The 27,173-nt window shown below is 44.0% G+C and overlaps 1 protein-coding gene across 1 annotated transcript in view; it reads left to right on the forward strand.

The window, feature by feature from the left end:
- NECAB2 (N-terminal EF-hand calcium binding protein 2) overlaps positions 1 to 27,173 on the forward strand; it is a 190,538-nt gene that overhangs the window by 75,695 nt on the left and 87,670 nt on the right. The window contains exon 6 of the mRNA XM_032231091.1: positions 11,927 to 12,024. Coding sequence (XP_032086982.1) covers positions 11,927 to 12,024 — 98 coding nt within the window. The remainder of the gene's footprint in view (positions 1 to 11,926; positions 12,025 to 27,173) is intronic.

The raw sequence follows: 27,173 nt of genomic DNA on the forward strand, positions 1-27,173 counted from the left end.
CCGCGTCCCTCTTATTGACACTACTCTATCATAAAAAGCACTGTAGACCTCCTTGGTTGTGTACACCATATGCTAAAAAGTCCCTCAATCAATCAATGAAATAATAATAAGAAAAAAATTTCACTAATTAGAATTTGCAGCCAGGTAGCTGACCAGGATATTCTCAATTTTTCTGGAATTATTTCTGTTCTTCAGCATGTCGTATCCAGTCTTCTTCTGTTATGGATTGCTGCTTCAGCTTGTCATTTTATTGAAGAATTCGATGAAGCAGTTCCTTCTCCTTTTGTGGTTTGAATCGTTCTGGCTAAGTAGGTTAGATTGATTGATTTAGGTATCGAGGTACCTTTTCCTACTTCAGCATTTCAACAACATTTTACTGGGGGAATAGAATTTGATTGTGAAAAGTGAGCTTTCCAAAGTATGTCTGTCTGTCTGTCTGCCTTCCTTCCTTCCTTCCTTCCTTCCTTCCTTTCTTACCTTTCTTCCTTCCTTCCTTCCTTTCTTTCTTTCTTTCATCAAGCATGAATTAGATAACAGATATAAGTATAAGCAGTGACGTGCAGGCAGGGGAGGCAGGGGAGGCAGAACCTCACCACTGTCATCATGAAAAGAAAAAAAAATGTAAAAGGAAAAAGGCTGAGCTGGTTGCTGCCAGAGTCACCATGGATGACTCTGCTTAGTGCTTAACTGTTTAAAAAAGCCTCTAAAAAAGTGCCCTCTACAGGAGGAGGCAGGAGAACCACGTGCCTCATCTAGTCTGACTTTATGATCACTCGAGTAGAGTTAAGCAAGGGTTAAAAGCCGAAAAATTCCTTATGTAGATGAGGCACGTGGTTGTCTCGCCTCCTCCTATAGAGGGCAGTTTTTTAGAGACTTTTTTAAACAGTTAAGCGGGCTGCAGCTTTCTTTTGCCCAGAGGTGGGCAGCTCAGGTGGGCTGGTGGGCTGCTGCTTTCTTTCTTTTATCGCTTTCTTTCTTTTGTGCAGCTTCGGACATAGAGGCGGGCAAAAGAAAGTGAACTGGCGGTCTGCCGCTTTCTTTTGCCCAGAGGTGGGCAGCTCAGGTGGGCTGGTGGGCTGGCGCTTTCTTTTGCCCAGAGGTGGGCAGCTCAGGTGGGCTGCCGCCTCTGGATAAAAGAAAGAAAGCGGCAGCCCGCCAGCTCGCTTTCTTTTGCCGGCCTCTATGTCCACGGCTGCCGCAAAAGAAAGAAAGTGGCAGCCCGCCAGCCCGCCTGAGCTGCCCGCCTCTGGGCAAAAGCTGCCACTTTCTTTGCCCGCCTCTATGTCCGCGGCAGCCGCGAACACAGAGGCCAGCAAAAGAAAGCGAGCTGGCAGGCTGCCGCTTTCTTTCGCCCACCTGTCAGAGCTCAGACTGGTGAAAGAAAGAAAGCGCTTTAGACAGTGGGGTGTCGGGGGAGAGGACTTGCCTTACCAGCCATAAACCTCACCGCACGTCACTGAGTATAAACATGGACATGAACACAGGAAATTGGTACAAATAAATGGGACAGTAGGATAGGGACAGTAGCCATGCTAGTGCACTTAACGGACACCCCCTTTACAGACCTCTTAGGAATGGGGTGAGGTCAACAGTAGTCAGTTTAAGGTTGAAACTGTGGGAGTTTGAGGATGTAACAACAGAGTCAGGTAGAGCATTCCAGGCCTTGACCACTCTTGATGAAGTCGTATTTTCTACAATTGAGTTTGGAATGGTTTACTTGAGTTTGTATCGATTGTTTGCCTGTGCATTATTGCCGTTGAAGCTGAAATAGTCATTGACAGGTAGGATGTTGTAGCAGATAATTTTGTGTACTACATTTAGGTCAGATCATAGGCGGCAAAGTTCTAAGTTGTCTAAGCCCAACATTTCAAGCCTGGTGGCATAAGGGATTTTATTGTGAGCAGAGGAATGGAGGACTCTTCTCGTGAAATACCTCTGGACCTGCTCAATTGTATTAATGTCCGATATATAGTGTGGATTCCAGGCAGAAGAGCTGTATTCGAGAATTGGTCTGGCAAAGGTTTTGTATGCCCTAATTCGCAGTACAATGTTACCAGAGGAGAAGCTAAGCAAGATTAGGTTAACAACTCTTAATGCCTTTTTGGCAATGCTGTTACAGTGAGCATTGGGGCTTAGATCATTAGAAATGAGCACTCCCAGGTCTTTGATGGAGTGAGGGTTGTCTATGAGATTGTATCAGCCCAGCGTGTATTTGGTGTTCTGATTTATGTTGCCAATGTGTAAAGCAGAGCATTTGTTAGTTGAGATTTGGAGTTGCCAATTGGGCGACCATTCTCCATTTTCCCACTCTTTGTAACCGCTGGACAAAGAGTTAAAGCTGAAAAAGAACTTGAAGGTGAAATGACAGGGAATTGTAGTTTTTTTTTCTTCTCTTAGTTTTTTTTCTTTTTAAGGACAGATGGATTGGAAGTTACTGAGCAAGACAGAGCTGTCAATCACAGGCAGCATTGGAAGCCTTATCGAGATAAAAGATTGTGTAAAAACTCGAGCAAAGGGAGGTGAAAATTGGCTCGTCGGGGAGTGAGTTGATAAAGAGCCTCTCCTTATCTCAAATCAAGTGCCAAGTGAAACAGTCGGGTGGGCTTGTTTTTTGGGGGGGGAGGGAAACAACTTCATATGAGGGAGATGATGACCAAGCCAGCTAAATTTTTAAAAGCATTAAAATGTAGAATTAACAACAATATGCTTGTACTCTAAAACAGAAATAAACAATAAAAGCAGCAGATTGAATAAGGAGCTCATAAACATCCAGGTAGCAATTGTGATTGCATTTAGACTTATATACTGCTTTATAGCCCTCTCTAAGCAGTTTACAGAGTCAGCCTTTTGCCCCCAACAATCTGGGTCCTCATTTGACCCACCTCGGAAGGACGGAAGGCTGAATCAACCTTGAGCCATTAGGATCTAACTGCTGGCAGACTGCAATACAATACTGCACTCTAACCACTGCACCACCAGAGCTCTTGTATAGCAATAGCACTTAGCCTTATATACCGCTTCACAGTGCTTTCCAGCCCTCTCCGAGCGGTTTACAGAGTCACCCTATTTCCCCCAACAACCTGGATCCTCATTTTACTGACCTTAGAAGGATGGAAGATCTGTATCAACGTTGACTTGGTCAGGTTCGAAGTCCAGGCTGTGGGCAGAGTTAGCCTGTAATACTGCCCTCTAACCCAGTGTTTCTCAACCTTGGCAACTTGAAGATGTCTGGACTTCAACTCCCAGAAATTCTGAGAGTTGAAGTCCAGACATCTTCAAGTTGCCAAGGTTGAGAAACACTGCTCTAACCACTGTGCCACAATGGGTCTACGTATGAAAAGCAATATAAGGAGTCAATGATTAAAAATGTTTGGAATTTTACCTAATCCTGAAAAGTCATCAAAGATAGTACCAAGCCCACTTTGAAGAGACTGAGAAGTTCAGCAGAAATGCCCCACTGTAAAGGAATTTACAGAAATGTGATGGCTCAGTAGTTAAAGACACTGAGCTTGTCAATCAGAAAGGTCGGCAGATTTTTTTTTAAAAAAAATTAAATTTTATTTTAAAGCTAAGCTGCGATTACGGTCCCAGCATCAGGGCCGCAGGATTCCTGAACTCCCAACCACAGATAGTTCTCAAACTTATAACGGTTCATTTAGTGACTGTTCAAAGCTACAAAGACACTGAGAAATGACCATTTTTCATTTTTCTTACGACCGTTGCCGCATCCGCATGATCATGTGATCAAAATTTAGGTGCTTGGCAACTGATTCATAGTTATGATGGTTGCTGTGCCCCAAGATCATGTGAGTCCCATTTGCGAACTTCTGACAGCCAAGTCCCTGGGGAAGCCAAATGCACTTAACAACAGGGTTGCTTAAGTTAACAACCGCAACGATTCACTTAAACAACTGTGGCCAGAAAGGTCGTAAAATGGGGCAAAACTCCCTTTACAATGCTTCATTTAACAACAGGAATTGGGCTCAATTGTGGTCATAAGTGGAGTATACTACGCGTATATCTCCAGCAATATTGTGGCAAGCATTATTTGCACAGGGAAGAGTTTACGGCTTAATTGATTCGCTTGCTATTCAGCAAGCTTGTTAAGCAGAGAGAACAAGATTCTGTTGCGCTCAGTATCCACCGTAAAATCAATTAAACCAGTTTAAGAACACTTGTTCTCTGAAAAAGTCCTGGCATGTGACTTTAGAAACCTTGGTTTCAAAGACAGCATGCTTGATTAAACACCTTCAGACACATCCACACATTCTTTCTGCTTAACTGGTTGTGAATTGCTTGGAGTAAAAATGTTTTATCTTCCCCCCTTCCCCCCCACCGCATTCTCATTCTTATCTATTTCTTCTTTCCCTTCCTTTCAAGTAACGTGGATACTAAGGAGTTATTGTGGTGAGTATCTTTTATGTCTTTTTTTAAAAAAATAATTTTTAGTATACATTTTCCTTTATAATACATCACAGGTTCCAGTTTTGCAAATGACAGTGTACTGACTAAATCAGTCCTTTTAAAATATACTTAGTATTATACATCCTGATTGTAACCATTATTTTCATAGTCATACAGTATAGTCTCTTTTACATACTGCACATAATGTTGTACACCATAGTTATAACCATTGTTTTCATAGTTGTACTATAACACTCCATATATTTATCATTCTATATTTTTTAATCGATAGTCATGTACAGTCCAATAGTAATATTACTTGCAGTATGTATCTTGTATGTATGTATGTATGTATGTATGTATGTATGTATGTATGTATGTGTCTCTGTCTCTGTCTCTGTCTCTGTTTATCTATCTATCTGTCTGTCTGTCTGTCTGTCTATCCATCCATCCATCCATCCATCCATCCATCCATCCATCCATCCATCCATCCATCCATCCATCCATCTATCTATCTATCTATCTATCTATCCACACTATATTGCCAAAAGTATTCGCTCACCTGCCTTTACTCGCATATGAACTTACTGTAAGTGACATCCCATTCCTAATCCATAGGGTCCAGTATGATGTCGGTCCACCCTTTGCAGATATAACAGCTAAAACTCTTCTGAAAGGCTATCCACAAGGTTCAGGAGTGGGTTTATGGGGATTTTGACCATTCTTCCAGAAGCACATTTGTGAGGTCAGACACTGATGTTGGATGAGTTTACGTGGCCTACCACTTCGTGGCTGAGTTGCTGTCATTCCCAAACACTTCCATGTTCTTATAATACAGCTGACAGTTGACTGTGGAATATTAGGAGCGAGGAAATCTCATGCCTGGATTTGTTTCACAGATGGCAATCCTATCACAGTTCCACGCTGGAATTCCCTGAGCTCCTGAGAGTGACCCATTCTTTCACAAATGTTTGTCAAAACAGTCTGCATGCCTAGATCCTTGATTTTATACCCCTGTGACCATGGAAGTGATGGGAACACCTGATCCTGATTATTTGGATGGGGGAGCGAATACTTTTGGCACTATAGTGTATCTATCTATCTATCTATCTATCTATCTATCTATCTATCTATCTATCTATCTATCTATCTATCTACCTACCTACCTACCTACCTACCTACCTACCTACCTACCTACCTACCTACCTACCTATACATATCTGTATTTATTTCTATTTTCTTAATCTTCTTTGTTATTAAGTTATCTTTTATGTCTTGACTGCACAATGAAACTGGTCCTCCGGTTTGTGATTTAAATGCAGGGTTGGCCAATTTTGACAACTTTAGGATATGTGGATTTCAACTCCCAGAATTCCCCAGCCATTCTTGCTGGCTGGGGAATTGTGGGAATTGAAGTCCACAAGACTTAAGTTGCGAAGGTTGGACACTGGTTTTAACAGGAATCAGTGGTATTTTGGCAGGGTGGGGATCAAATAGGTGTGACATTCCAATTTAGGCCCCACCCCTTTGTACCTGTCTGTGCCTATAAACAGGGATAGGGCTAGAATTGTCATAACATACTCTAACTTCCTTCTTCCTTTGAACACTCTTCTGCATACCTGTTCTGACCTAGGCTTCCCCAATCACGAAGCAGACTCCTCGTCCCGACAAAATCCATTTTTATTAAGTTCATGTGAATTCCTCTCATTCACATCTAGCAAAGTCCTGGCAAACAGTCTTTCAAGGGTGAATTTACAACCACAGACCTTATCAGACTTAGAGAGCTGCCAGGCCACACAACACTATACAAGAATATACTTGGCAAGGAGTCTCTGAGAGTCACAAACAAATCTTCACACTAATTAATTAAACTAATTGTCTCCTGAAAACTCCCTCCCCTTTCGCTCCTCTTTTATTCTCTATGGGAGGGGCCATTCACCGCCCACATGTGCCTTTACTCCTGAGTCGGCCCTTGTTCCTTAGCTGTTCCTTTCTTCTAGCAGCTCTGTGCATGCGCACATTGGAACAGGATCCAGCTGTTCTTCTGCTCCATTGATCTCAGACTCCGAAGGCAGCTGATAACTGGCATACGGCTCTGGCCCCCTCTCTGCCTCCAACACAGAGCCCTCATCAGAGCCTTCCCCAGACTCCAGGATTGGTCCATGTTCCTCCCCAACCTCCTCACTGTCTGAGTCTGCCACCAGCTCCACTGGCAGGCTAAAACAATACCACTAGCATGCACTGGAAAGAAATACATGCACATATGAAGTCTGTACTGTGTTGTTGAACTCCAAATATTGTCTTAACATGTTACGTGAAATAGACCAACATTCAAGCAACTGTCAGGCTTACTTATGTGGGAGTAACATGCAGACACATGAAACAAACAGAGGAACTGAAGTGTGAGCCAGCAATGTGCTGCAACTGCAAAAAAAAACTAAGACATATCACATATCGTATGAACACTAATACATCAACAAAAGAATAGTTTCAAGATCACACTAAGTACTGCTTTATATCACACTGGTGAGACCACAATTGGAAAACTGTGCCCAATTCTGGTCACCATCATACTAAAAAAGATGTGAGACTCTAGAAAGAGTGCAGAGAAGAGCAACAAAGATGATTAGAGGACTAGAGACTAAAACATATGATGAACAGTTACAGGAACTGGGTATGTCTAGCTAGCCTACCAAACAGAAGTGTTAAAGGTGAAATGATAGCAATGTTTGGAAAGAAGACAAAGGGTCAAGCTTTTCTCCAAAGCACCTGAAGGCAGGACAGAAGCAATGGATGGCAAACTAATCAAGGAGAGAAGCAAACCTAGAAACTAAGGAGACATTTCCGACTGTGACAACAATCAACCAGTTGAACAACTTGCCTCCAGCAGTTGTGGATGCTCCAACACTGGAGGTTTAGAAGAAGAGATTGGATAGCATTTGTCCAAATCATATAGATTTTCCTGCTTGAGCAGTGGGTTGGACTAGAAGACCTCCAAGGTCCTTTCCAACCCTGTATTTTGATATTCTGTGTTCTCGGCCCTTATTTAAAGCTCCCAATGCGAAAGGCAGAGGAAGAATGGGAGGAATGTAAGAGTAGGAAAGAGGGGAGGAATGGGAAGAAGAGGGGGAAGGAGAGAAGGGAAAGGAGAGGAGGAAGGAAGGAAAGAGAGAAGAAAGAGAAGAAAGGGGTAGGAAGGAGGAGAGAAGGAGGGAGGGAAGCAATGAGGGAAGGAAGGAGAGAAGGAGAGAAGAAAGGAGGGAAGGAAGGAGAGAAGGAGAGAAGAAAGGAGGGAAGGAAGGAGGGAATGGAGGAGAGAAGGAAGGGGGAAGGAAGGAGGAAAGGAAGGGGGAAAGGAAGGAGAGAAGGAAGAAGAGAAAGGGAAGGAAGGAAGGAGGGAAGGAAGGAGGGAAGGAGAGAAGGAGGGAAGGGGAAGGAGGGAGGGAAGGAAGGGAGGGAAGGAAGGGGAGTAGGAGAGAAGAAACGAGGGAAGGAAAGAGGGAGGGAGGGAAGAAGAATAGGGACCGTTGTAAGATAAGATGGATCTATGGGATGTTAAAAAAGCAATCTTCAAGTATATTGTCAACTGTAGGGAAAAATTGTTAGAAATACATATTATTAATAACAGTTATGAGATCATATAATTGTGAATGTATATATGAAATTGATAAAATAAAATAAAAGTTAAAAAAAATAAAGCTCCCAATGCAAGCCTAGATTTGCAAAATGAACAAAAAACGGTTTCCTAAGCCCATTTCAGTTAGACAGGTGGTTTAGAGAGCACTCTTGTCCAAATAGCGTTTTATTTTTCAAGGTTCCTGGCCTATGCAATGGGATTTTGGGGGCTTATCCTTCTGCAGAAGGATTGACTTTATCCATTTCTCGTTTGAAAGCCAGCTCTCCACCATGGTTCTTTTTTTTTTTTTTTTTTTTTTGGTGCTGTGTTATATGAGGTGGGGAAGCAACTGTAGCTGCCGAAAAATTAGGCATCTGAGTTTTTATGGGTGGGCGAACAGCCGAGGTTCACCCTGGGCTGAGTGCCGCTGCTCCCCGGTTGAACCATTCCTGTTGCTTCTGTCCATCCTGCATTGTGTTCAAACCGATATTGGCATTTTAATTAAGCCCCAGGAGGCTAATTAATAAGATGTCTCTGGAGGTTATTTATAGGAGGGTACGGTAAGGCATGTCAGTTTGCCATTAGGAATATGCTGCTGTTGACATCCCATTCAGATTTGATTATTTCTTTTAAGAGTAAAAGCCTACTGCACTTGGTTTTTAGTTTTTCTGTTTGGAATTGGTGGCAGCAAAGAATCCGAGTTTATTAGAGAGAGTGGACTCCTTCCGTAGGAGGCGCCTATGGCATTCGAATTACAGATAGCTATATAGAATAACAGAGTTGGAAGGGACCTTGGAGGTCTTCTAGTCCATCCCCCTGCTCAGCAGGAAGCCCTATGCCATTTCAGACAAATAGTTGCCAATCACCTCTTTAAAATCTCCAGTGATGGAGCACCCACAACTTCTGGAGGCAAGTTGCTTCACTGATTACTAGAATAACAGAGTTGGAAGGTACCTTGGAGGTCTTCTAGTCCAGCCCCTGCTCAGGCAGGAAACCTACACCACTTCAGACAAATGGATATCCAACACTTTCTGAAAAAAACCTCCAGTGTTGGAGCATTCACAACTTCTGGAAGCAAGCTGTTCCACTGGATTAATTGTTCTAACTGTCAGGAAGTTTCTCCTCAGATCTAAGTTGCTTCTCTCCTTGATTAGTTTCCACCCATTGCTTCTTGTTCTACCCTCAGGCCTTGACTTACTGTATGTCCACAATTGAGCCCAAAATTTAAGTGCTAAGTGAGAGATTTGTTAAGTGAGGTTGTTGCCCCCATTTTACGACTTTTCTTGCCATGTTTGTTAAGTGAATCAATGCAGTTGTTAAATTAGTACCCCCAGTCCGTTAAGCGACTCTGGCTTTCCCATTGGCTTTGCTTGTCAGATGGTCGCAAAAGGGGATCACATGACCCTGGGACATGGCAACCATCATAACTATGAGTCATTGCCAAGCGGCTGAATTTTGATCATGTGACACACAAGAGATGCTGCAATGTCGTAAAAGTGAAAAATGGTCATAAATCCTTTTTTTGGGTGCCATTGTACCTTTGAATGGGCACTAAATGAACTGCTGTAGTCGAGGACTACCTGTATAGTGGGGGTTTCTTTTTCTACTAGGACAGTGTTTCTCAACCTTGGCAACTTTAAGTCCCGTGGATTTCAACTCCAGAATCCCCCCAGCCAGCATAACTGGCTGGGGGATTCTGGGTGTTGAAGTCCACGGGACTTAAAGTCGCCAAGGTTGAGAACACTGTACTAGGGACCAGGTGAAGGTGCCTTGAATGACAAGTAACTCCACAGACAGACAGACACACATCCATTTTTTGACCCTCATGTTGTCAAACAAAAAAAAAATAGAGAGGAGAAAATGTGTTTGCATTCTCACTATTAATAGCTTCTGCCTTTTTGGATTCCTTTTCTGCTTTCTTTTACGATCCTAATTGAGTGCAAGAACCGGCCCGTAAGTCACTTTTTTCAGCGCCTTGTAACGTTGCAACTTTGATTAAGCGAGAATCTTTCTTCCTAACTACAACCTCTCTATATGCAAATGTTTTATTTGATTCCAACGAAGCAGGCGAGGAGGGTGGTGGCTCTTCAGACCTTGTGGAATTGCAACTCCCAGCATTTCTCCCTCTTGCCTGGGCTACATTTTCCCTGTCCCCGCATTGTAAGAACATACCTTAGAAATAGAAATGGAATAACAGAGCTGGAAGGGACCTTGGAGGTCTTCTAGTCCAACCCCTTGCCTAGGCAGGAAACCCTATAACCGTTCCAGACAAATGCCTATCCAACATCTTCTGAAAGACTTCCAGTGTTGGGGCATTCACAACTTCTGGTGGCAAGTTGTTCCACTGATTAATTGTTCTTACTATCAGGAAATTTCTCCTTAGTTCTAAATTGCTTCTCTCCTTGATTAGTTTCCACCCATTGCTTCTTGCCCTGCCTTCAGGTGCTTGGAGAATAGTTGGACTCCCTCTTCTTTGTGGTAACCCCTGAGATTCTGGAAGACTGCTATCATGTCTCCCCTAGTTCTTCTTTTCATCAGAGTAAACATACCCAATTCCAGCAACTGTTCTTTATATGCTTTAGCCTCCAGTCCCTTAATCGTCCTGAAGGGCAGAAGCTCTTCAGTGTCTTCACTGCCAATTCTAAGGCTGGTGGGCCTGCCTGTTGTCATGAATTTCATCTTCTTTACTTTTAATTTTGGCCTTCCTACTACTTTACTTCTATGTCGCATGAGAGCTGCTCAGAACCTTGCTGGAATGGAACAGCATGAGTACTATAGAAATACATACATATGTACACCTTCTGCTCCTGCCTGAAAAGCAGGATATGGATCTAGGGAGGGAGGGAAGAAGAGAGGAAAGGAAAGAAGAGATGGAGGAAAGGAAGAAGGAGGGAGGGAGAAGGTAGAAGGGGAAGGAAGGAAAAGATAGAAAAGTGAAGAAATAGAGGGTGGAAGAAGGAAGGAAAGATAAAGGAAGGGAGGAAGTGGAGGAAGAAATATGGAGGATGGGAGGGAGGAAAAAGGCAGGAAAGAAATAACAGAGAGAGGGAAAGGAGGAGGTGGAGGGAAGGAAGGAAGGAAGGAAGGAAAGGATAAAGAAGTAAATGGAGAATTATGGAGGGAGGGAGGAAGAGAAGGAAAGAAAGAACAGACAGAGGGAAAGGAGAAGATGGAGGGAAGGAAGGAAAAGATAGATAAGTGTATGGAGAAATATGGAGGGGAGGGAGGAAGAGAAGGAAGAAGGGAGGGAGGGAGGAAAAGGAAAGAAAGAACAGAAAGAGGGAAAGGAGAAGGTGGAGGGAGGGAAGGAAGGAAGGAAAAGATAGATAAGTGGATGGAGAAATATGGAGGGAGGGAGGAAGAGAAGGAAAGAAGGGAGGGAGGGAGGAAAAAGAAAGAAAAGAAAGAACAGAGAGAGGGAAAGGAGAAGGTGGAGAGGGGGAAGGAAAGAAAGAAAGGATAGAGGGAGGAAAAAGAAAGAACAGAGAGAGGGGAAAAGGTGGAGGGAGGGAGGAAGGGAGGGGGGCAGGGAGGGAGGCAGAAAGGAAGGAAGAAAAAGGGAGAGAAGGGCAGAAGTGATGGAAGAAATATGGAGGGAGGGACAACAGCTCATGGTTGGAGAATAACAATATTAACTTTAATGCCTCAAGCAAGGTGAAAATTTCCCACAATTCTATGCCTTAATATTTGCGTCCTTCTAAAATGAGAGGCAGTGAATTACTACTAGTCTTTTTGCTAGTAAAGTGGAAGGCGGAGCTGTTGGCTTTTCCTGGTCAGCCATTAGAGCCCTCACTAGCAGAGAATGCTTGCTTGTTCTTTCAGAAGTTAGGCTGACTTGACCTTGAAGCAATCTTTGAAACAATCTGTTAATCTCCCCCCTCTTCCTTTTCTCTTCCTGGTCTCCAGATTACTTTGCTGACCACATGGGAGATTATGAAGATGTGTTGGCCTCGCTGGAAACACTCAACCTCTCCATTCTGAAGGCCATGGACTACACAAAACGGGTAAGTTGTCCATAAACAGCTACCCACAATTTGTCCAGCGCTGGAAACTGGCTAACTTGTATCCAACAAGGCAGCGGTGGCACCTTTTAGAACAGAAATACGAAATGGCATTACACTAAACATGCAATTAATCATAATTGTGCACCAACACATCAAACGTTTTGAATCTCTGATTAAAAACTCTCGGAAAACAAAATAATTAGCCCCTTACAAATTACCACAATTAAGCTGATGGAGTTTTTGCCTGCAATTCTAGATTGTTAGAGAGGAAACGGCATTGAACTTGCTGATAATTATTTTTCCTCCCAAATGCATTCAGCTTGTGAGAAACGGGTTAAGCTTTAGCAAAGTTGCATTTTTTTCCCTCTCCCGTTTGACACGCAAACAACCTTGAAAAGGAAAATTAGAATTTGCCTTCGAGTCTTGAAGTGGGATTTCTGTTAAAGGATGAAAATGTCAAACCGAAAGTGGATTAATTTTCTGCAGTCCTGTCTGTCTGTCTGTCTGTCTGTCTGTCCTGTCTGTCTGTCTGTTTTTTTCTCTGCGTTGATCTGTCCCAAATAAGAATAATTTATTGAGTGGGGGAAAAAACAAAACAAGAATGTAGTAAAGTCCAGGCTAACCCACAAAGCAGATTTTATTCTGATGTGCCAGAATGCAGGTGAGTTTAGAGTGAAGGATGAAGACTGTTGGGAAAAAAAAGATAGATTTTATATGGAATTTTGCTGTAAGATGGGAAATGGTAATGATGATTTAAAACAGAGGTGTCCAAACTCGATTTCATTAAGGGCTGCATCAGGATTGTGTTTGACCTCTGGAGAGCATGGCTGGGGTAGGCATGGCCAGCTTGACATCACTCATGTTGGGGGCACTTCTGGTAGCCCGGGCGGGGCTGGGGGAATTCATTGTCTCTAGTGGAAAAAGGCAAGATCAGAGAGAGCGCCAAACCTTGTCCTCCAGAGGAGCCTGTTTGTCTGCTGTGTCCAAATGCTAAGGGAGTACTTCCCTTCCTTCCTTCCTTCCTTCCTTCCTTCCTTCCTTCCTTCCTTCCTTCCTTCCACTCACAAAGCATCCTTGGCCTGCTCTCGAGTTGCCATAGGAAAAGGGGGGGGGGGAATCGATAAAACGGCATGACAGCAAAAGACAGATGCACATCCAGACTTATCTCTCTCAAGGCTGTATCCCAGGGTTACTTACAGCGGCCGGAGGGAGTGATCTCTACAACCACGAAATTGCCCCATTGGCAAATGTGATTGATGACACACCCTAGGGTGGGGGGTGGGAGGGGGGAAACAGGGTCATGATTGGAGCTATAAATTATGTGGGGGCAGAGCTGGCTTCTTTTGATTACATGCCGACATGAAGCTCCTAATAAATGACTGGATTTCTTTTGAATCTTGGCTCGATCCTCATGATTTAATTAGGGCATCCATTGGAAACCTGACACCCACCTTCCTTCCTCTCTTTCTTCCTTCTCTTCTCTTCTTTTTCCTTCCCGCTTCATCCTCCTTTCTTCTTCCTTCCCCCTTTTCCTTCTTTTCCTTCCTCGCTCTCTTCCCATCTTCTTCTTCCCCTTCCCCTTTCCTCCTTTCCTGTCCCTTCTTTGCATGCTCAAATGCAAAAGGGGAAACATTTCTCCTTTTGTTTTTCTTTTAGTTGGTTTGCTAGCCCTATACCTGGGAAAATGGAGTCCTTCACTGTTTTCAGGGCAGCCCCTGTGAACCAGATCTAAGCACCCCGTGGGCAGGAAGCGGTGTGTGGGCCTTGAGTTTGACACCCCTGATTTAAAAAGTAATGTCTCTGTTTTGGACAGTGTTCTGAACCTAAGAAGTTTCTCGTGTGGAAATGAGATGATAACAAAGGCATAGTCTTTGGCTATTCATTTCTGAAAAAAATAGTTTTCCATTATGTGGAACAGCTGTTCTTAAACTTGAGCAATGCCTTGCTTTGCTCAAAGTTTATATATAATATATATTATATATATTATATATATTACAGCTCTGGGAGGTTTTTCCCCCCCTCTCCTTCACTAAACGGATCTACTAGAAAGAATTTCTCTCTTTAAATTTTCTGCTTTTACTTCTAATGCCGATGCGATGTTCCAGAAATGGCTTATTAGTTTTGCTTTATTAAAATCTTTGGCTACACTTGGGTTTTATTTGCGAAGTGCTTGTGCAAACCGTTTTTAATTGGTGTTTATCCTTTGTACCCTGAGAAGGCTGCCAATCGTTTGTTTCTTTTAAGGAGGCATGTGGCAATTATTTCTGTTGGGGGGGGAGCTCATAAAGGAGCCTCGGTAATTAGCGCTAAAGGATATAAGCTAAACAAAGGATGGCAGCACTCTAATTACTTCCTTATTCAGCCAAATGGGAGGCTGCAGATTTCCAGTTGGTAGGGAAAAGCAAAAATGATGGAAGCTATTTTAAAAAAAACAAGCCACTTATTTACTTTGTAAAGAAGCTTCGTTTAAGAAGTGATTTCCCCCCCCCCTGCTAATAATTTAATGCCAAAGTCAGTACACTTGAGGGGTGTGTGTGTGTGTGTGTGTGTGTGTGTGTGTGTGTGTGTGTAAAATGAATAAATAAAATCAGGAGCATGAAATAAGAAAGCAGTGCTAAAACCTGGTTTATATGTTCATGGCTGATCATTCGCTTTTTATCTTTCTATCCCCGAAAGCCGCCCAGGGGATCCTTACCAAAGGCGGCTGCAAACTCCAAAATTCATGCTGGCTGGGGGAATTCTGGGAGCTGAAGTCCACAAGTCCTAAAGTCAGGAAGGATGGACAACTGTGGAGTACGTGGCCCTTCTGGTCCCTTCCAATTCTTTAAAATGTTGTGGAATTGGGCCATTTCTGCAGGATCCAATCTGAGTTGGTGGAACCAAAAGTTTATTAGAGAGATGAAATGAGACGAGATGAGATGAGATAACCTTTACTGTCACTGTTTTTTTCTGTGAACACACTGGCACACATTAAAAAATGACATTCTGATGCCCACTCTCAAAATAAGGTATACTGCATGCTATACGCTAATATACTACTAATATACTAATGCAGTGGTCCCCAACCCCCGGTCCGCGGACCGGTGCCGGGCCATGGAGTACCTGGCACCGGGCCGCGCAGCGGCCGGGGGCCTAAGGGAAAGTCGCTAGGCCTACGGACAACGTCGTCCAATCAGTATTCTGGCTGGTCGGCGAGGTAGGGGAGGTAAGCTAAAGGGGCGTGAATTAAGGCCGGAGCGTTCAGTTGCTGAGCAGCGCACGCAAATTGGTGGCTGGGGTGGCCGGGCGCGTGCCTGGGACGGTGTGCTGAGTGGGGCCACCGGACTGAGCCTCTCTCAGAGGCGGTTGGTGGGGGTGTGCCGTCGCGAGGTTTTGCTGCGAGGAATGTGAGAAGCCCAGGTGGTTGTTTCCTCCCCCCCTCTTCCCCGCGAGCTCTCGCCGGCGCCGGGCTTTCCCCTGGCTCGTCTGCGGCCGCCGTTTTTGTCTCCCGCAGAGGCTGTTCCCCGAACCACCACCACCACCACCACCAACCCGGCCTCCCCTGTCAGTGCCCCGCGTCATGTCGTGATCTCCGGGCGGACGTGTGGGACCAGGGAGGTGGCGGTGACGGCGGCTGCTGCTGCTGCTGCAGCCGCCGATGGGGCTGCTCCGGATTATGTTGCCGCCTAAATTGCAGCTCTTGGCGGTGATGGCGTTCGGGGTGTCCCTCCTCTTCCTGGAGAACCAGAGCACTCAGGCCACAACACGAGTGATGTCAAATTGACCACGCCCAACCCAGCCCCACAGGGTCAAACACAATCCTGATATGGTCCTCAATGATATCGAGTTGACACCCCTGCTTTAGATCCTGATAGTGTTTTAATTATTAAAATTTAATAGACATAAAAAGATGAAGAAAGACTAACCTCTATGTTATTTTATGGAAGGCCTGCCTGAAAGTTATAATGTAGCTCCTGGGCCGTGCGCAAAGGCTCCAGGGAAGAGATGCCCCCCCACCCCTGCGCGCGCTCAGCGGGCCACGGTAAAATTATCAAAGGCTGACTGGTCCGCGGCGATAAAAAGGTTGGGGACCACTGTACTAATGTACTAATGTATATAGCATGCTATATGTTATACATGTGTGTATCTATACCCATACATGCACATGCACATACATATTGCTTATACATGCTATACATGTGTGTATATGTGTGTGTATTTGTATGTGTCTATCCATAGACATACATGCACATACATATAGCATATACATGCTATACATGTGTGTGTATTTGTATGTGTATATCCATACCCATACATGCACATACATATAGCATATACATGCTATACATGTGTGTGTATTTGTATGTGTGTATCCATGCACATGCATGCACATACATATAGCATATACATGCTATACATGTGTGTATGTGTGTGTATTTGTATATATGTATCCATGCACATAAATGCACATACATATAGCATATAATGCTATACATCTGTGTATTTGTATGTGTGTATCCATGCACATACACACACATACATATAGAATATACATGCTATACATGTGTGTATATATGTGTGCGTGTTTGTATGTGTGTATCCATACCCATACATGCACATGCACATACATATAGCATAAACATGTTATACATGTGTGTGTATCCATACCCATACATACTCATACATGCACATACATGTACATATAGCGTACAGGCACATACACACCCCACACAAATTACAGAGCATTTAGAATATATAGCGGAAAAAAGAGTCTTGAGAGTTAACAAGGTTGATACTATGTGTCCGTGATGGTGACATGTGCCACAGGTGTCATGCAGCAACCTCTCTGATGGCACACGAGCCGTCGCTCCAGTTCAACTCTACCACTCATGTGCACATGCCTCCCGCCAGCCAGCTGGTCTCTGGATCCCTGCTGTGCATGTGGGGGGGGTGCATGAGCGGGGGGCAGTGTGCATGCATGTGGCACATTCGGGTGGCATGTGCACATGCACAGGGGGCGGGGCACATGCATGGGACCCACGCATGCGTTGCATTTTGAGGGTTTGGGCAAGAGAGGGGGCATGCATTTGGGCACTCAGTCCGGAAAAGGTTAGCCATCATTGCTATATGGTCTACTAAAACTATTATAGAATCTAGCTGTTCTGTTTTGGATACCACAAAGCCCCCTCCCAGCAAGTAACAAGGAAAACTAGTCATGGAGAACTTATATGCTGTGTTCTAGATAGAAGGGAGTGAACTTCCAACAATCTTTTTTGCTGTCCTCACCACTCTCTGCACAGTAATACCTCCAAACCGCACAGTAATAGAACAGGACAGGAAGCTTTCAATTGTCCCCCTATAGAAAGTGGTAAGGACAGGGGAAGGAAGATGTGCTCTTATTCTTTCATGCTTTCATGCTTGTGCTGGAGCCCATCCTCAGGGAATATCTCTCTTCCCACCTCTCCCTCCCTCTCTCTCTCCCCTCCCTCTGTCTCTCTCTCTCCCCTCTCTCTCCAGAATATGTGCGCTGGGCTGTTCTACACATTGTATTTATGTAGTTCCTGGTTATGTATAGCTTTTAGTTGCTGATTGGGGTGTTAATAGTTGCCTTAATTAACACCATTAACATCCTAATCAACAACTAAAAGCTACAAACAACCAAGAATGATATAAATACAACATGTGGAACAACCACACATTGCGCATATTCTGGAGAGACAGAAATTCCCTGAGGATGGTCTCCAGCACAAGCCCAAAAGCTTGGAAGAATAAATCTTTGGTCCCCATAACCGACTCAACCTGGATCCTGAAACATTATCCTGGGTCATGTATATTTACTTTCATTCCTCGTCCTTTCTCCCTGTTGACTCTGCTACATCTGGAGGTTTCCTATCAAGAGGTGGGTTGCTCCTGGTTTCTCCCAGATTAAGCGAACAGGTAGGAGCAATGGAAGGATCCACCTGGACACTTCTGCATAACATGTGCAGACGCTTCTGCATCACGCACAACCGCGCGAGCAAACCGGTAGTAAAAAAAATGGAAACTCACCACTGTTCCCTATCCCTGAATTATAAGAACATACTGTATTTTTCAGAGTATAAGATGCGCCTTTCCCTCCCAGAGGGTGAAAATCTGGTTGTGTCTTATACACTGAATATAGCAGTGAAAACCCGCCCCCTTTGCAAAAATGGCCATACATAGCCTTTTGGAGGCTTCCAGAGTGCTCCTGGGGGCTGGGGAGAGCAAAAATGAGCAAAAAACAGGCTGTTTTTGGTCCTTCAGCTCCCAGAAGCACTCTACAAGCCTCCTAAAGGCTATGCATGCCCCTTTTTTGACAAAAAATGGGAGGTTTTGGGGAGGTCTGCAGAGCAAAGCCTTTTTTTTATAATTTGTGTCTTCAAAATCTTGGTGCGTCTTATAGTCTGAAAAATACAATACCTTGCTAAAGATCTAGCTCAGTGGTTCCCAACATAGGGCCCACGACCCAGAGAGGGGCAATTTGATTTTTAATGGGGGCAATTCGAAAATGAGCTATTAACTGAATTTTTGAAAGCCCGCTAATTGTTCTTATATATATGTGATTAAACAGCTGTGTGTCATTTACCTATTGTTGTCTTTGTTAAAGTGCATTTCCTAGTGCCTGGTCTAAAAAGGATATCCCAGTTGGGGGGGCGGGGAAAGGCAGTCAATCAGTTGTGTTCCCACTATGGATCATGGGGCTGGCAGAGTCTCTGTCTCTCTCTCTCTCTCTCTCTCTCTTTTATGTGGGTTTTGTTGTTGGGTGGTTGCAGGGAGAGATGCTCTGTGGGGAGACAGAGTGAATGGCTGCTGGGGGAAGCCCAACTGTGAGGATATAGAACCAGGACCCAAGTTTAACTAAGAAATGGTTAGATTTACAGTTATTTTTAGTCTGTGATTTCCCAGGCCGTGTTTTACAAGACTTTTCCTCTCAGAGCAATCTGGGGCTGGGCCACGCATGCATAGGCCTTGCCAGGCCTATGTGTTTCACCTCCACTTACTGAACCACCAAAACATTTCCTCACTAAGCTGCAGATTCAAATTGAGTGAGCGAGTAGGGGGGGGGTGTCATAGAATCTACTGTCCTTTTATTTTTCTCTCTCATGGATGCCATGTTCTTTGGAACCTTGTTTAAACCAAGTTATTGGCTTTTTAGGCTTCCTCTGCATGAGTAGGAGTTCGTTCTTTGAGTAAAGTAAGAATTATATGTCATAGGGGGAGGGAATCAGTATTTTAGAGATGCTTAGGTGGGGCATGGCTGAAAAAAGGTTGGTAACCACTGATCTAGCTTCATCTTTGCAGCTTTTCTCCTGGAATGATGTCAGCAATAAAATCATCTCCAAGTTGAATTCACCTTAGTTGCTCTTTTATGCATTCTCTTCTCCCCCCCCCTCCCCTAGATCTGCTGAGCAAGCTCTAAAATAACTCCTTTTCACATCCAACGTCTTTTACAAAGCAGGGTTTTATTTTTTTTACACACGGGCTTCATTTGGGAATGCCACGGGTTTGCCGTTAAAGTGGCATAACCCCTCGCTGCAGCACAAGTTCTGCCTGCTAGCTGTGGCAAATGTGCTGCGGACAGGAATGGGGGAAACTGAGGCTGGGCTTCCAAGAATGGTATACCGGCTGCTGGATATTTCCTGTAAACGATGCCATCTGTCCGGTAAATTCGCAAGATTCATTTTTCTTGTCGTCTACATGTATGCATTCGAACTCGACTGTGTTGTTTCCCTGTGTCATATAATGCAGGCAGGTATATGTTATTTTGTTATTTACTTATTTAGTCATGTTTATGTATTGCATATTGGAGGACCAGGGGAGACATGATAGCAGTCTTCCAGTATTTGAGGGGCTGCCACAAAGAGGAAGAGGTCAAGCTATTTTCCAAGGCCAGACAAAGATATAATGAATAGAAACCGATCAAGGAGAGATTCAACCATGAAATAAGGAGACATTTCTGACAGTGAGAGCAATCAACCCATGGAACAGAAGTTGCCTTCAGAAGTTGTGGGAGCTTCATCACTGGAGGCTTTCAAGAAGAGACTGGATTGCCATTTGACAGAAATGGTGGAGGGCTTGCTTGGCTGGGAGGTTGGGTTAGATGACCTACAAGGTCCCTTCCAACTCTGTTAATCTGAACTAATCCACCATATGATGAATGATTGCAGGAACTAGGTATATCTAATGTAACGAAGAGAAGTGGACCACGATATTAGTCTTCCAGTACTTGAGAAGCTGTTACAGAGAAGAGTGGGACAATCTATTCACCAAAGCACCTGAAGGCAGGATAAGAAGTAACGGATGGAAACTAATCAGAAAGAGAGCCAATCTAGAAATAAGAATACATTTCTTGACAATTAGAACAAGAAGCCAGTGGAATGGCTTATCTCCAGAAATTGTGGATGCTCCATCACTGGAGAATTTCAAGAAGGGCTGGCAATGATTTGACTGGGAGGGTATAGGGTCCCCGGCTTGAGCAGAGAGCTGGACTAGAAGACCTCCAAGGTCCCTTCCAATCATATGTTCTAGTATTAGCTTGCCTGTCTTTGGTTTCCTTGTCTGATTTCCCTTGCCATGATCATGTTCCACTCTGTGGGACTTCCCCCTGATCTAGAGAGCCAACTTTGCAGGTCAATGCTCCATCTTAAGCAATCCATCCTGGCAAGGAAGGTCATAAATATTACATTTCTTTCACTTTTCAGTCAAGGAAGTGCCAATGATGTTTATAGGGTACTAAATAAACCCATTAAAAAAATCTGTAAAAGTACTGCATCAGTCAGCGAAGAATTAGGGCAGCTGAGAAGTTATATCATCTGTCTTAGAAGTTTGGTCCAGAAAACGGGCATCCCATAGAGAATGCCCATCTGTACCACAGGCCAGTGAGTATCAGCAGCTCCTAATTATGGGGTACCTTCTTTAGAACAGGGTTCTCCAACCCCTCGTATGTGGACCAGCCCTGTTCCTCAGCATGCCAGAAACAGGCTGCGCAAATAAGCAAAGCCCCTTCCATGAGATGTAGGCATCATGTGAAACCACACCTTCTCCGGTCCGCAGAAAACCTTTTCTCCGCGGAACTGGTGCCTGGTGCCCAAACCATTAGGGGGCACTGCTCTAGAATAGACTGGGTGATACCAGGCTTAATAGCAGTAACTTTGAAAGGGATCTTGGAAGTGCACAACCAGCTAAATATGAGCAAGCAGTGTGCAGCAGCTGCCAAAAAAGCCAACACAATCCTAAATTGCATTAACGGAGGGATACAATCAAGATCAAGAGAGGTACTGATACCCCTCTTTAAAGCCTTAGTGAGACCACACCTAGAGTAATGCATCCAGTTTTGGTCACTGGATTTTAAAAAAGATGTTGAGACTCTAGAAAAAGTGCAGAGAAGAGCAGCCAGGATGATGAGGGGACTGGAGGTTAAAACATACGATGAACAGTTGCAAGAACTGGGCCTGGCTAGTCTAGAGAAGAGAAGGACCAGGGGAGACAGGAGAACATCTTCCAATATTTGAGGGGTTGCCACAGAGAGGAGGGGGGATCAAGCTATTTCCCAAGGCACCCAAAGGCCAGACAAGGAATAATGGATGGAAACTGATCAAGGAGAGATTCAACCTGGAAATAAGGAGGAATTTTCTGCCAGTGAGAGCAATCAACCCATGGAAGAGAAAGAAAAGGGATAGGGAAGGGAAGGGAAGGACTTTTATAAAGCTAATGGCAGGTTAAAGTCCAGTAAAAACCATCTTAAAAGGTCAACTGTGAAACCGCAGGACTTAGCTTTAGAAGCATTTTTTTAAAAAAATTAAAAATGCAAATGACCAAAAGGAAGGTTGAGGGAGGAGAGCAGCTATAAACACCATCCCAATTTTCAGTGGCAAATGTTGTGTGAGAACACCCTAATTTTTTATTTTATTGATTGTAGCAATGCTGCATTCTCTTTGCTATTCATAATTGCTGGATGCATGTTTTTCAGACCACAGCAATTCTATGCCTTACTCATGCATATTTCAAGAGCAAAAGAGTGTCGGGTCACCTGCCAGAAATATCCAGAAGTATTAACCCTGAATAAATAAGAGCTCTGACCAATTCTTCCTTAAGCATTCCAGCTAACACAACTTGCTACCCCTTCTATAGGTGCTATCTGAAATTAAAAGCAGGCATTTGCTGTTGGTACTTTCCGTGTCCCAGCTTATATCTTCAGCATAGCTGGTTTGAAAGGTGATAGATGTTCAATCATGCATAGCATGAAAGCTTTCTGGCAGAAGGGATTTCTGTTTCTCAAAAAAAGAGGGAAAGAAAAAGAAAAAAAAGAAATTATGGAGAGAGAAGATGGGAGCCACACACATTAATCAGGATGGGGATATCAAGCCAGAGATGGGGACTGCAGCCAAGAAATTACAAGATGCTTGCTCCTGGGGAGGAAAGCTATGGCAAATCTAGACAGCCTACTAAAAAGCAGAGACATCACCCTGCCAACAAAAGTGCGCATAGTCAAGGCTATGGTTTTCCCAGTTTCAATGTGTGGCTCTGAAGGTTGGACCATAAGGAAGGCTGAACGCCAAAGAATGGAGACCTTTGAACTCTGGTGCTGAAGAAGACTCCTGTGTGTCTCTTGGACTGCAAGATGATCCAACCGGTCAGTCCTAGAGGAGATCAACCCTGACTGCTCTTTAGAAGGCCAGATCCTGAAGATGAAACTCAAACACTTTGGCCACCTAATGAGAAGGAAGGACTAATGAAAAGAGCCTCATGCTGGGAAAGATTGAGGGCAAAAGAAGAAAGGGACGACAGAGAATAAGGTGGCTGGATGGAGTCCCCAAAGCAGTTGGCACGAGCTTAAATGGACTCTGCGGGCTCTCCCTCTTCTCCTCCTCTTCCTCCTCCTGGAAAAATCCGTCTGGTAGTTTCTTGGAAAAGCACTTTTGAGACAACTATGACCTGGATGATTTAACTAAGCAGTTCTTGCATTCTTATATCCTCCAGATTAGTATGTGGCACATACATTTAATAAATAAACTCTCAAATGACAAAGTACTCTAATATAATTAGATGCGCATTTAGTCTAATGCTGATGGTATTTTTATATCCTAATTTGGATTTATTGTCTGTTATCTTCTGATATTTAACAGAATAAAAGAGTTGGAAGGGACCTTGTAGGTCATCTATTCTAATCCACCCCCCGCCCAAGCAGGAGACCCTACACCATTTCTGGCAGATGGCAGTCCAGTCTCTTCTTGTAAGCCTCCAGTGATGAAGCTCCCACAACTTTTGAATAACAATAATAACAGAATAACAGAGTTGGAAGGGACCTTGTAGGTCATCTAGTCTGTTCTGGAAAACCACCAGTGATGAAGCTCCCATAACTTCCAAAGGCAACTTCTGTTCCATGGGTTGATGGTTCTCACTGTCAGAAAATTTCTCCTTATTTCCAGGTTGAATCTCTCCTTGATCGGTTTCCATTCATTATTCTTTGTCTGCCCTTCGGGTGCCTTGGAAAATAGCTTGACCCCTCCTCTCTGTGGCATCCCCTCAAATATTGGAACACTGCTATCCTATCTCCCTTGGTCCTTCTCTTCACTATTTGGAAAAAGGAAGATTTTCTTTTCTATCCATCTTCTTTGCTCAGTTGTCTTCATTCATAAAATCAGTTTGAAGTTAAGGCACACACTTTCGTGTCAGAAAGCATCCAGATTCAGAACTTTGAGGCAACACTTGATACATGGGAATGAACTTCCTTTTTTTAAAAAAAAAACTAAGTATCTTTTCCTACATCTAAAAATAATCCTTCTAATTGCATAAAACCTGCCAAAAAGATCAAGTGCCCACATTGCTCAAACGAAAAGATGTTCAGGGGACCAAAAGATTGTGTTGCTGAGTAAATACATCACTTTCCTTCAAGGTTGGGTATCTGTCATTTCTGCTTCCATTTAAGCTTTTCTTTGCCAAGAGACAAAACCGCTTTTGAATGTTAATGTTTCTTTTTTTATTGACTATTTAATTGTCTTCCCATCAGTGGGCTGCTGGTTACGTGTGGAGGAACTGCTTTTTTTTTCAGGAATGCCCATTTAGGGAGAGTAACTCTATTTCCGTGATAGAGAACGCCCAGTGCACATGAAGCCATGTCGCCTGGCATGCATGGTCTTGCCTGTTTCTCTTATGGGTTTCTGGCGAGCATGCATGTGCAACGATCAGCTGTCCTTTGCATGTGCAGCAGTGCCGAAAACCATTATCCTTTCCCTGGAATGAGGTGGGAATGGAGATTTTGCAATATCCTTCCCCTGCCATGCCCACCAAGCCACGCCCACAGAACCAGTAGTAAAAAAAAAAAATGACTTTCACCACTGCTGCAAATTCCTATAAGGTGACTTTGGACCGCTTGTTGAAGAGGACAGCAGCTTGAAGTGGCCCAACCTTCTTCATAGGTCTTGTGGTAGGCATCAAAAACCTTTTCTGAGAACCCAGAGGAACATGGTAAAAAAAACATGAGAAAGCCATGTTGGCAGAAGCTGGGACAAATAACAGGAGCTTACTCGGTTAGGTGGCGCTAGGGATTCAAGCCTCTGAATTGCCGACCTGATCGGCCAGTTCAGCGTCTTAGCCACTGAGCCACCGCGTCCCTGTTGATTTGATAGGCATGCCGGCATGCAAATATCCACAATTTCCTTCTCATATGCCAAGAACAATAAATGAAAACCCCATGGCAAAAATATTGTGATATTAAGAAACATGGGAGCATACACGTAACAATTGTAGTTATTTCTTTTCTGTTAGATGGAAAGTTGAGTTGTGGTTTTGAAAAAGGCTTCCGAGTAGTTTTGTTCAGGCATTTGTTGACTGTTGGCTGAGCTAATTTAAGCCCTCCTCTTTGACAACAGATGCATAAACATCTTCTGCATACATTTCTGAGGGCTGTATGTCTATAGGTGTGAACACACACACACACACACACACACACACATACATTTGTGTATAAGGATAGAATGTTTCCCAATGCCTTTCTCTTCCTCCTCCTCATCAGGACTTCTGACAGTACACACACATCACTGCTGTAATTGGAGTCCATGTTGGTCATCCTTTCTTCTTTCATCTTTCCCAGCTTTGTACATAAGTCTAGAGATTTTGGACCTCACATAATGGGTTATTTTGTTTCATAATTCAGGGGTGTGTGGTTTTTTCCCCCGTGGTTATCCATGGTATTCTCAGGAGTGGGATTTCCATTTTCTTGAGGACCATTCCCAGCTTGGTATGGTTGACACAAGGAAAGACTTTCCTACAATTATTGAAACTCGTGTGGATTCCTTTTTGGAGAAGCATGGTGGCCTAGAGGTGGAGATGCTCACCTCCCACTTGAAAGGCTGAGAGTTCAATCCTAGGCAGCGGCAGATGTTTCTCTATTAAGATTAAAAGAGAAAATATCTGCTGTGAACTCCACATAGGCATCAGGAAGGGATCCGGCCAATAAATGCTCAGCTCCATTCAGTCACCTTGACTCCACCCCAAATAAAGGGATTTCAGGATCATAAGAAGAAGAAGAAATCCTTTGTGGTGTGCTTTGACTTTCTCAATTATCCAACATAGATCAGTAATAATATATCATGTTCTTCAGCCTTTTCTAAACCAGCTGGATCTGGCATCACTCTTTTCAGAGAGGACTCTAATTTGAAATTAATTAGTCTAAACCTGTGATGGCCAACCAGTGGGGGGTTCCAAAATTTTTTAGAACCTCTTCTGTACGTGTGGCCTGCTTTGTGGGAGTGGCTTGCCAGCCATGTGACTGGGTGAGTGTGCCCAACTTGTAAAATGTGGTGAAACTCACTTAACAACGCTCTTGCTTAGCAACCAAAATGTTGGCTCAGAAACTCTGGCATTTGAAGCATGCAAGTCTTAAAGCTGTCAAGTTACAAGACCCTTGCACCCCTAACCCTTTAGGGGAAAAAAACCCAGGGGTGTTCAAACTTGACAGCTTTAAGACTTGCATGCTTCAAATGCCAGAATTCCTCCTCCAGTCATGTTGGCTCAGGAACTCTGGCATTGAAGTGTGCAAGTCTTAAAGCTGTCAAGTTACAAGACCCTTGCACCCTAACCCTTTAGGGAAAAAAAAATCCAGGGGTGTTTAAACTTGTGGACTTCAACTCCCAGAATTCCTCCTCTCGCTCTTCATCTTGATGATATGCGGACGGGTGGGCGGAAGGAGCTGGAACCGGTTCTAAACGGCACTGTAGATTTGTGGAACCTCTTCTATAGAAGAGGTTAGAACTGGCAGGAACCCACCCCTGTGGTGAATCTATGGCATGGGTGCCTGAAGTGGCATGCAGAACCATCTCTCCAGGGCCGCAAGCCATTGCCCATTGCTCTTCTGGGTTCTGATGCACCACCCAGCTGGTCTTCATGCACGCAGTAGCTCTAGAAACTGGAAGATGTGTGCATGCGCATACCAGGAAGATGATCTTCTGATTTCCAGCACATGCATGGGCACCAGGCCAGGTGGCTGGTGTCCATGCCTGCAGCGGAAACCAGATTTTCCCAGCAAACACATGCGCATCGGGAAGCTGTTCTTCCAGTTTCTGGCACATGCATGCACACCAGCCAATTGGTCTCTGCACGTTCATGCACACCAGAAACTGGAAGACCAGGTGGCTGTTGTGTATGGAAACCAGAATTGATCATCTTCCTGGCATACGCACGCACATTGGGCGGCTGCTCTTCCAGTTTCCACACACTCCCACTTTGGCACTCGGTGCCAAAAAGGTTCACCAACACTGGTGTAAACCATGGATGTCAAACTCACCGCATCACGTAGCCATCACGTGACTATCGCAAATTTCCCCCCCCCCCTTCGCTGGGGTGGGCGTTGTCTGCACATAACACGTCTGGTCCGCAGGCCGCCAGTTTGTTCTAAATGTTATTTACTAGCTCGCTAAAGGGTATTTTATGAGTTTTCACATTCTGTTGAGTCTTCTTTCTTTGGTGTTGATATGTAGTTCAACTTGTTGGCCACTCAAGATTTGCTGACATGGCTTGGACAGAATCTTTACTCGTTCTCCTTTGGTAGCTTCCCATATTTCTGTAACTATCCCCTCAATTTTCCAACTTTGTATGTGTCAGAGTGCTGATCTTCTGCTACTGGAGTTCTTGTAAATAGGATGCAGCTTCTA

This window comes from Thamnophis elegans, chromosome 14 (genome assembly GCF_009769535.1).
Source record: "Thamnophis elegans isolate rThaEle1 chromosome 14, rThaEle1.pri, whole genome shotgun sequence".
In the NCBI taxonomy this organism is placed as follows: Eukaryota; Metazoa; Chordata; class Lepidosauria; order Squamata; family Colubridae; genus Thamnophis; species Thamnophis elegans.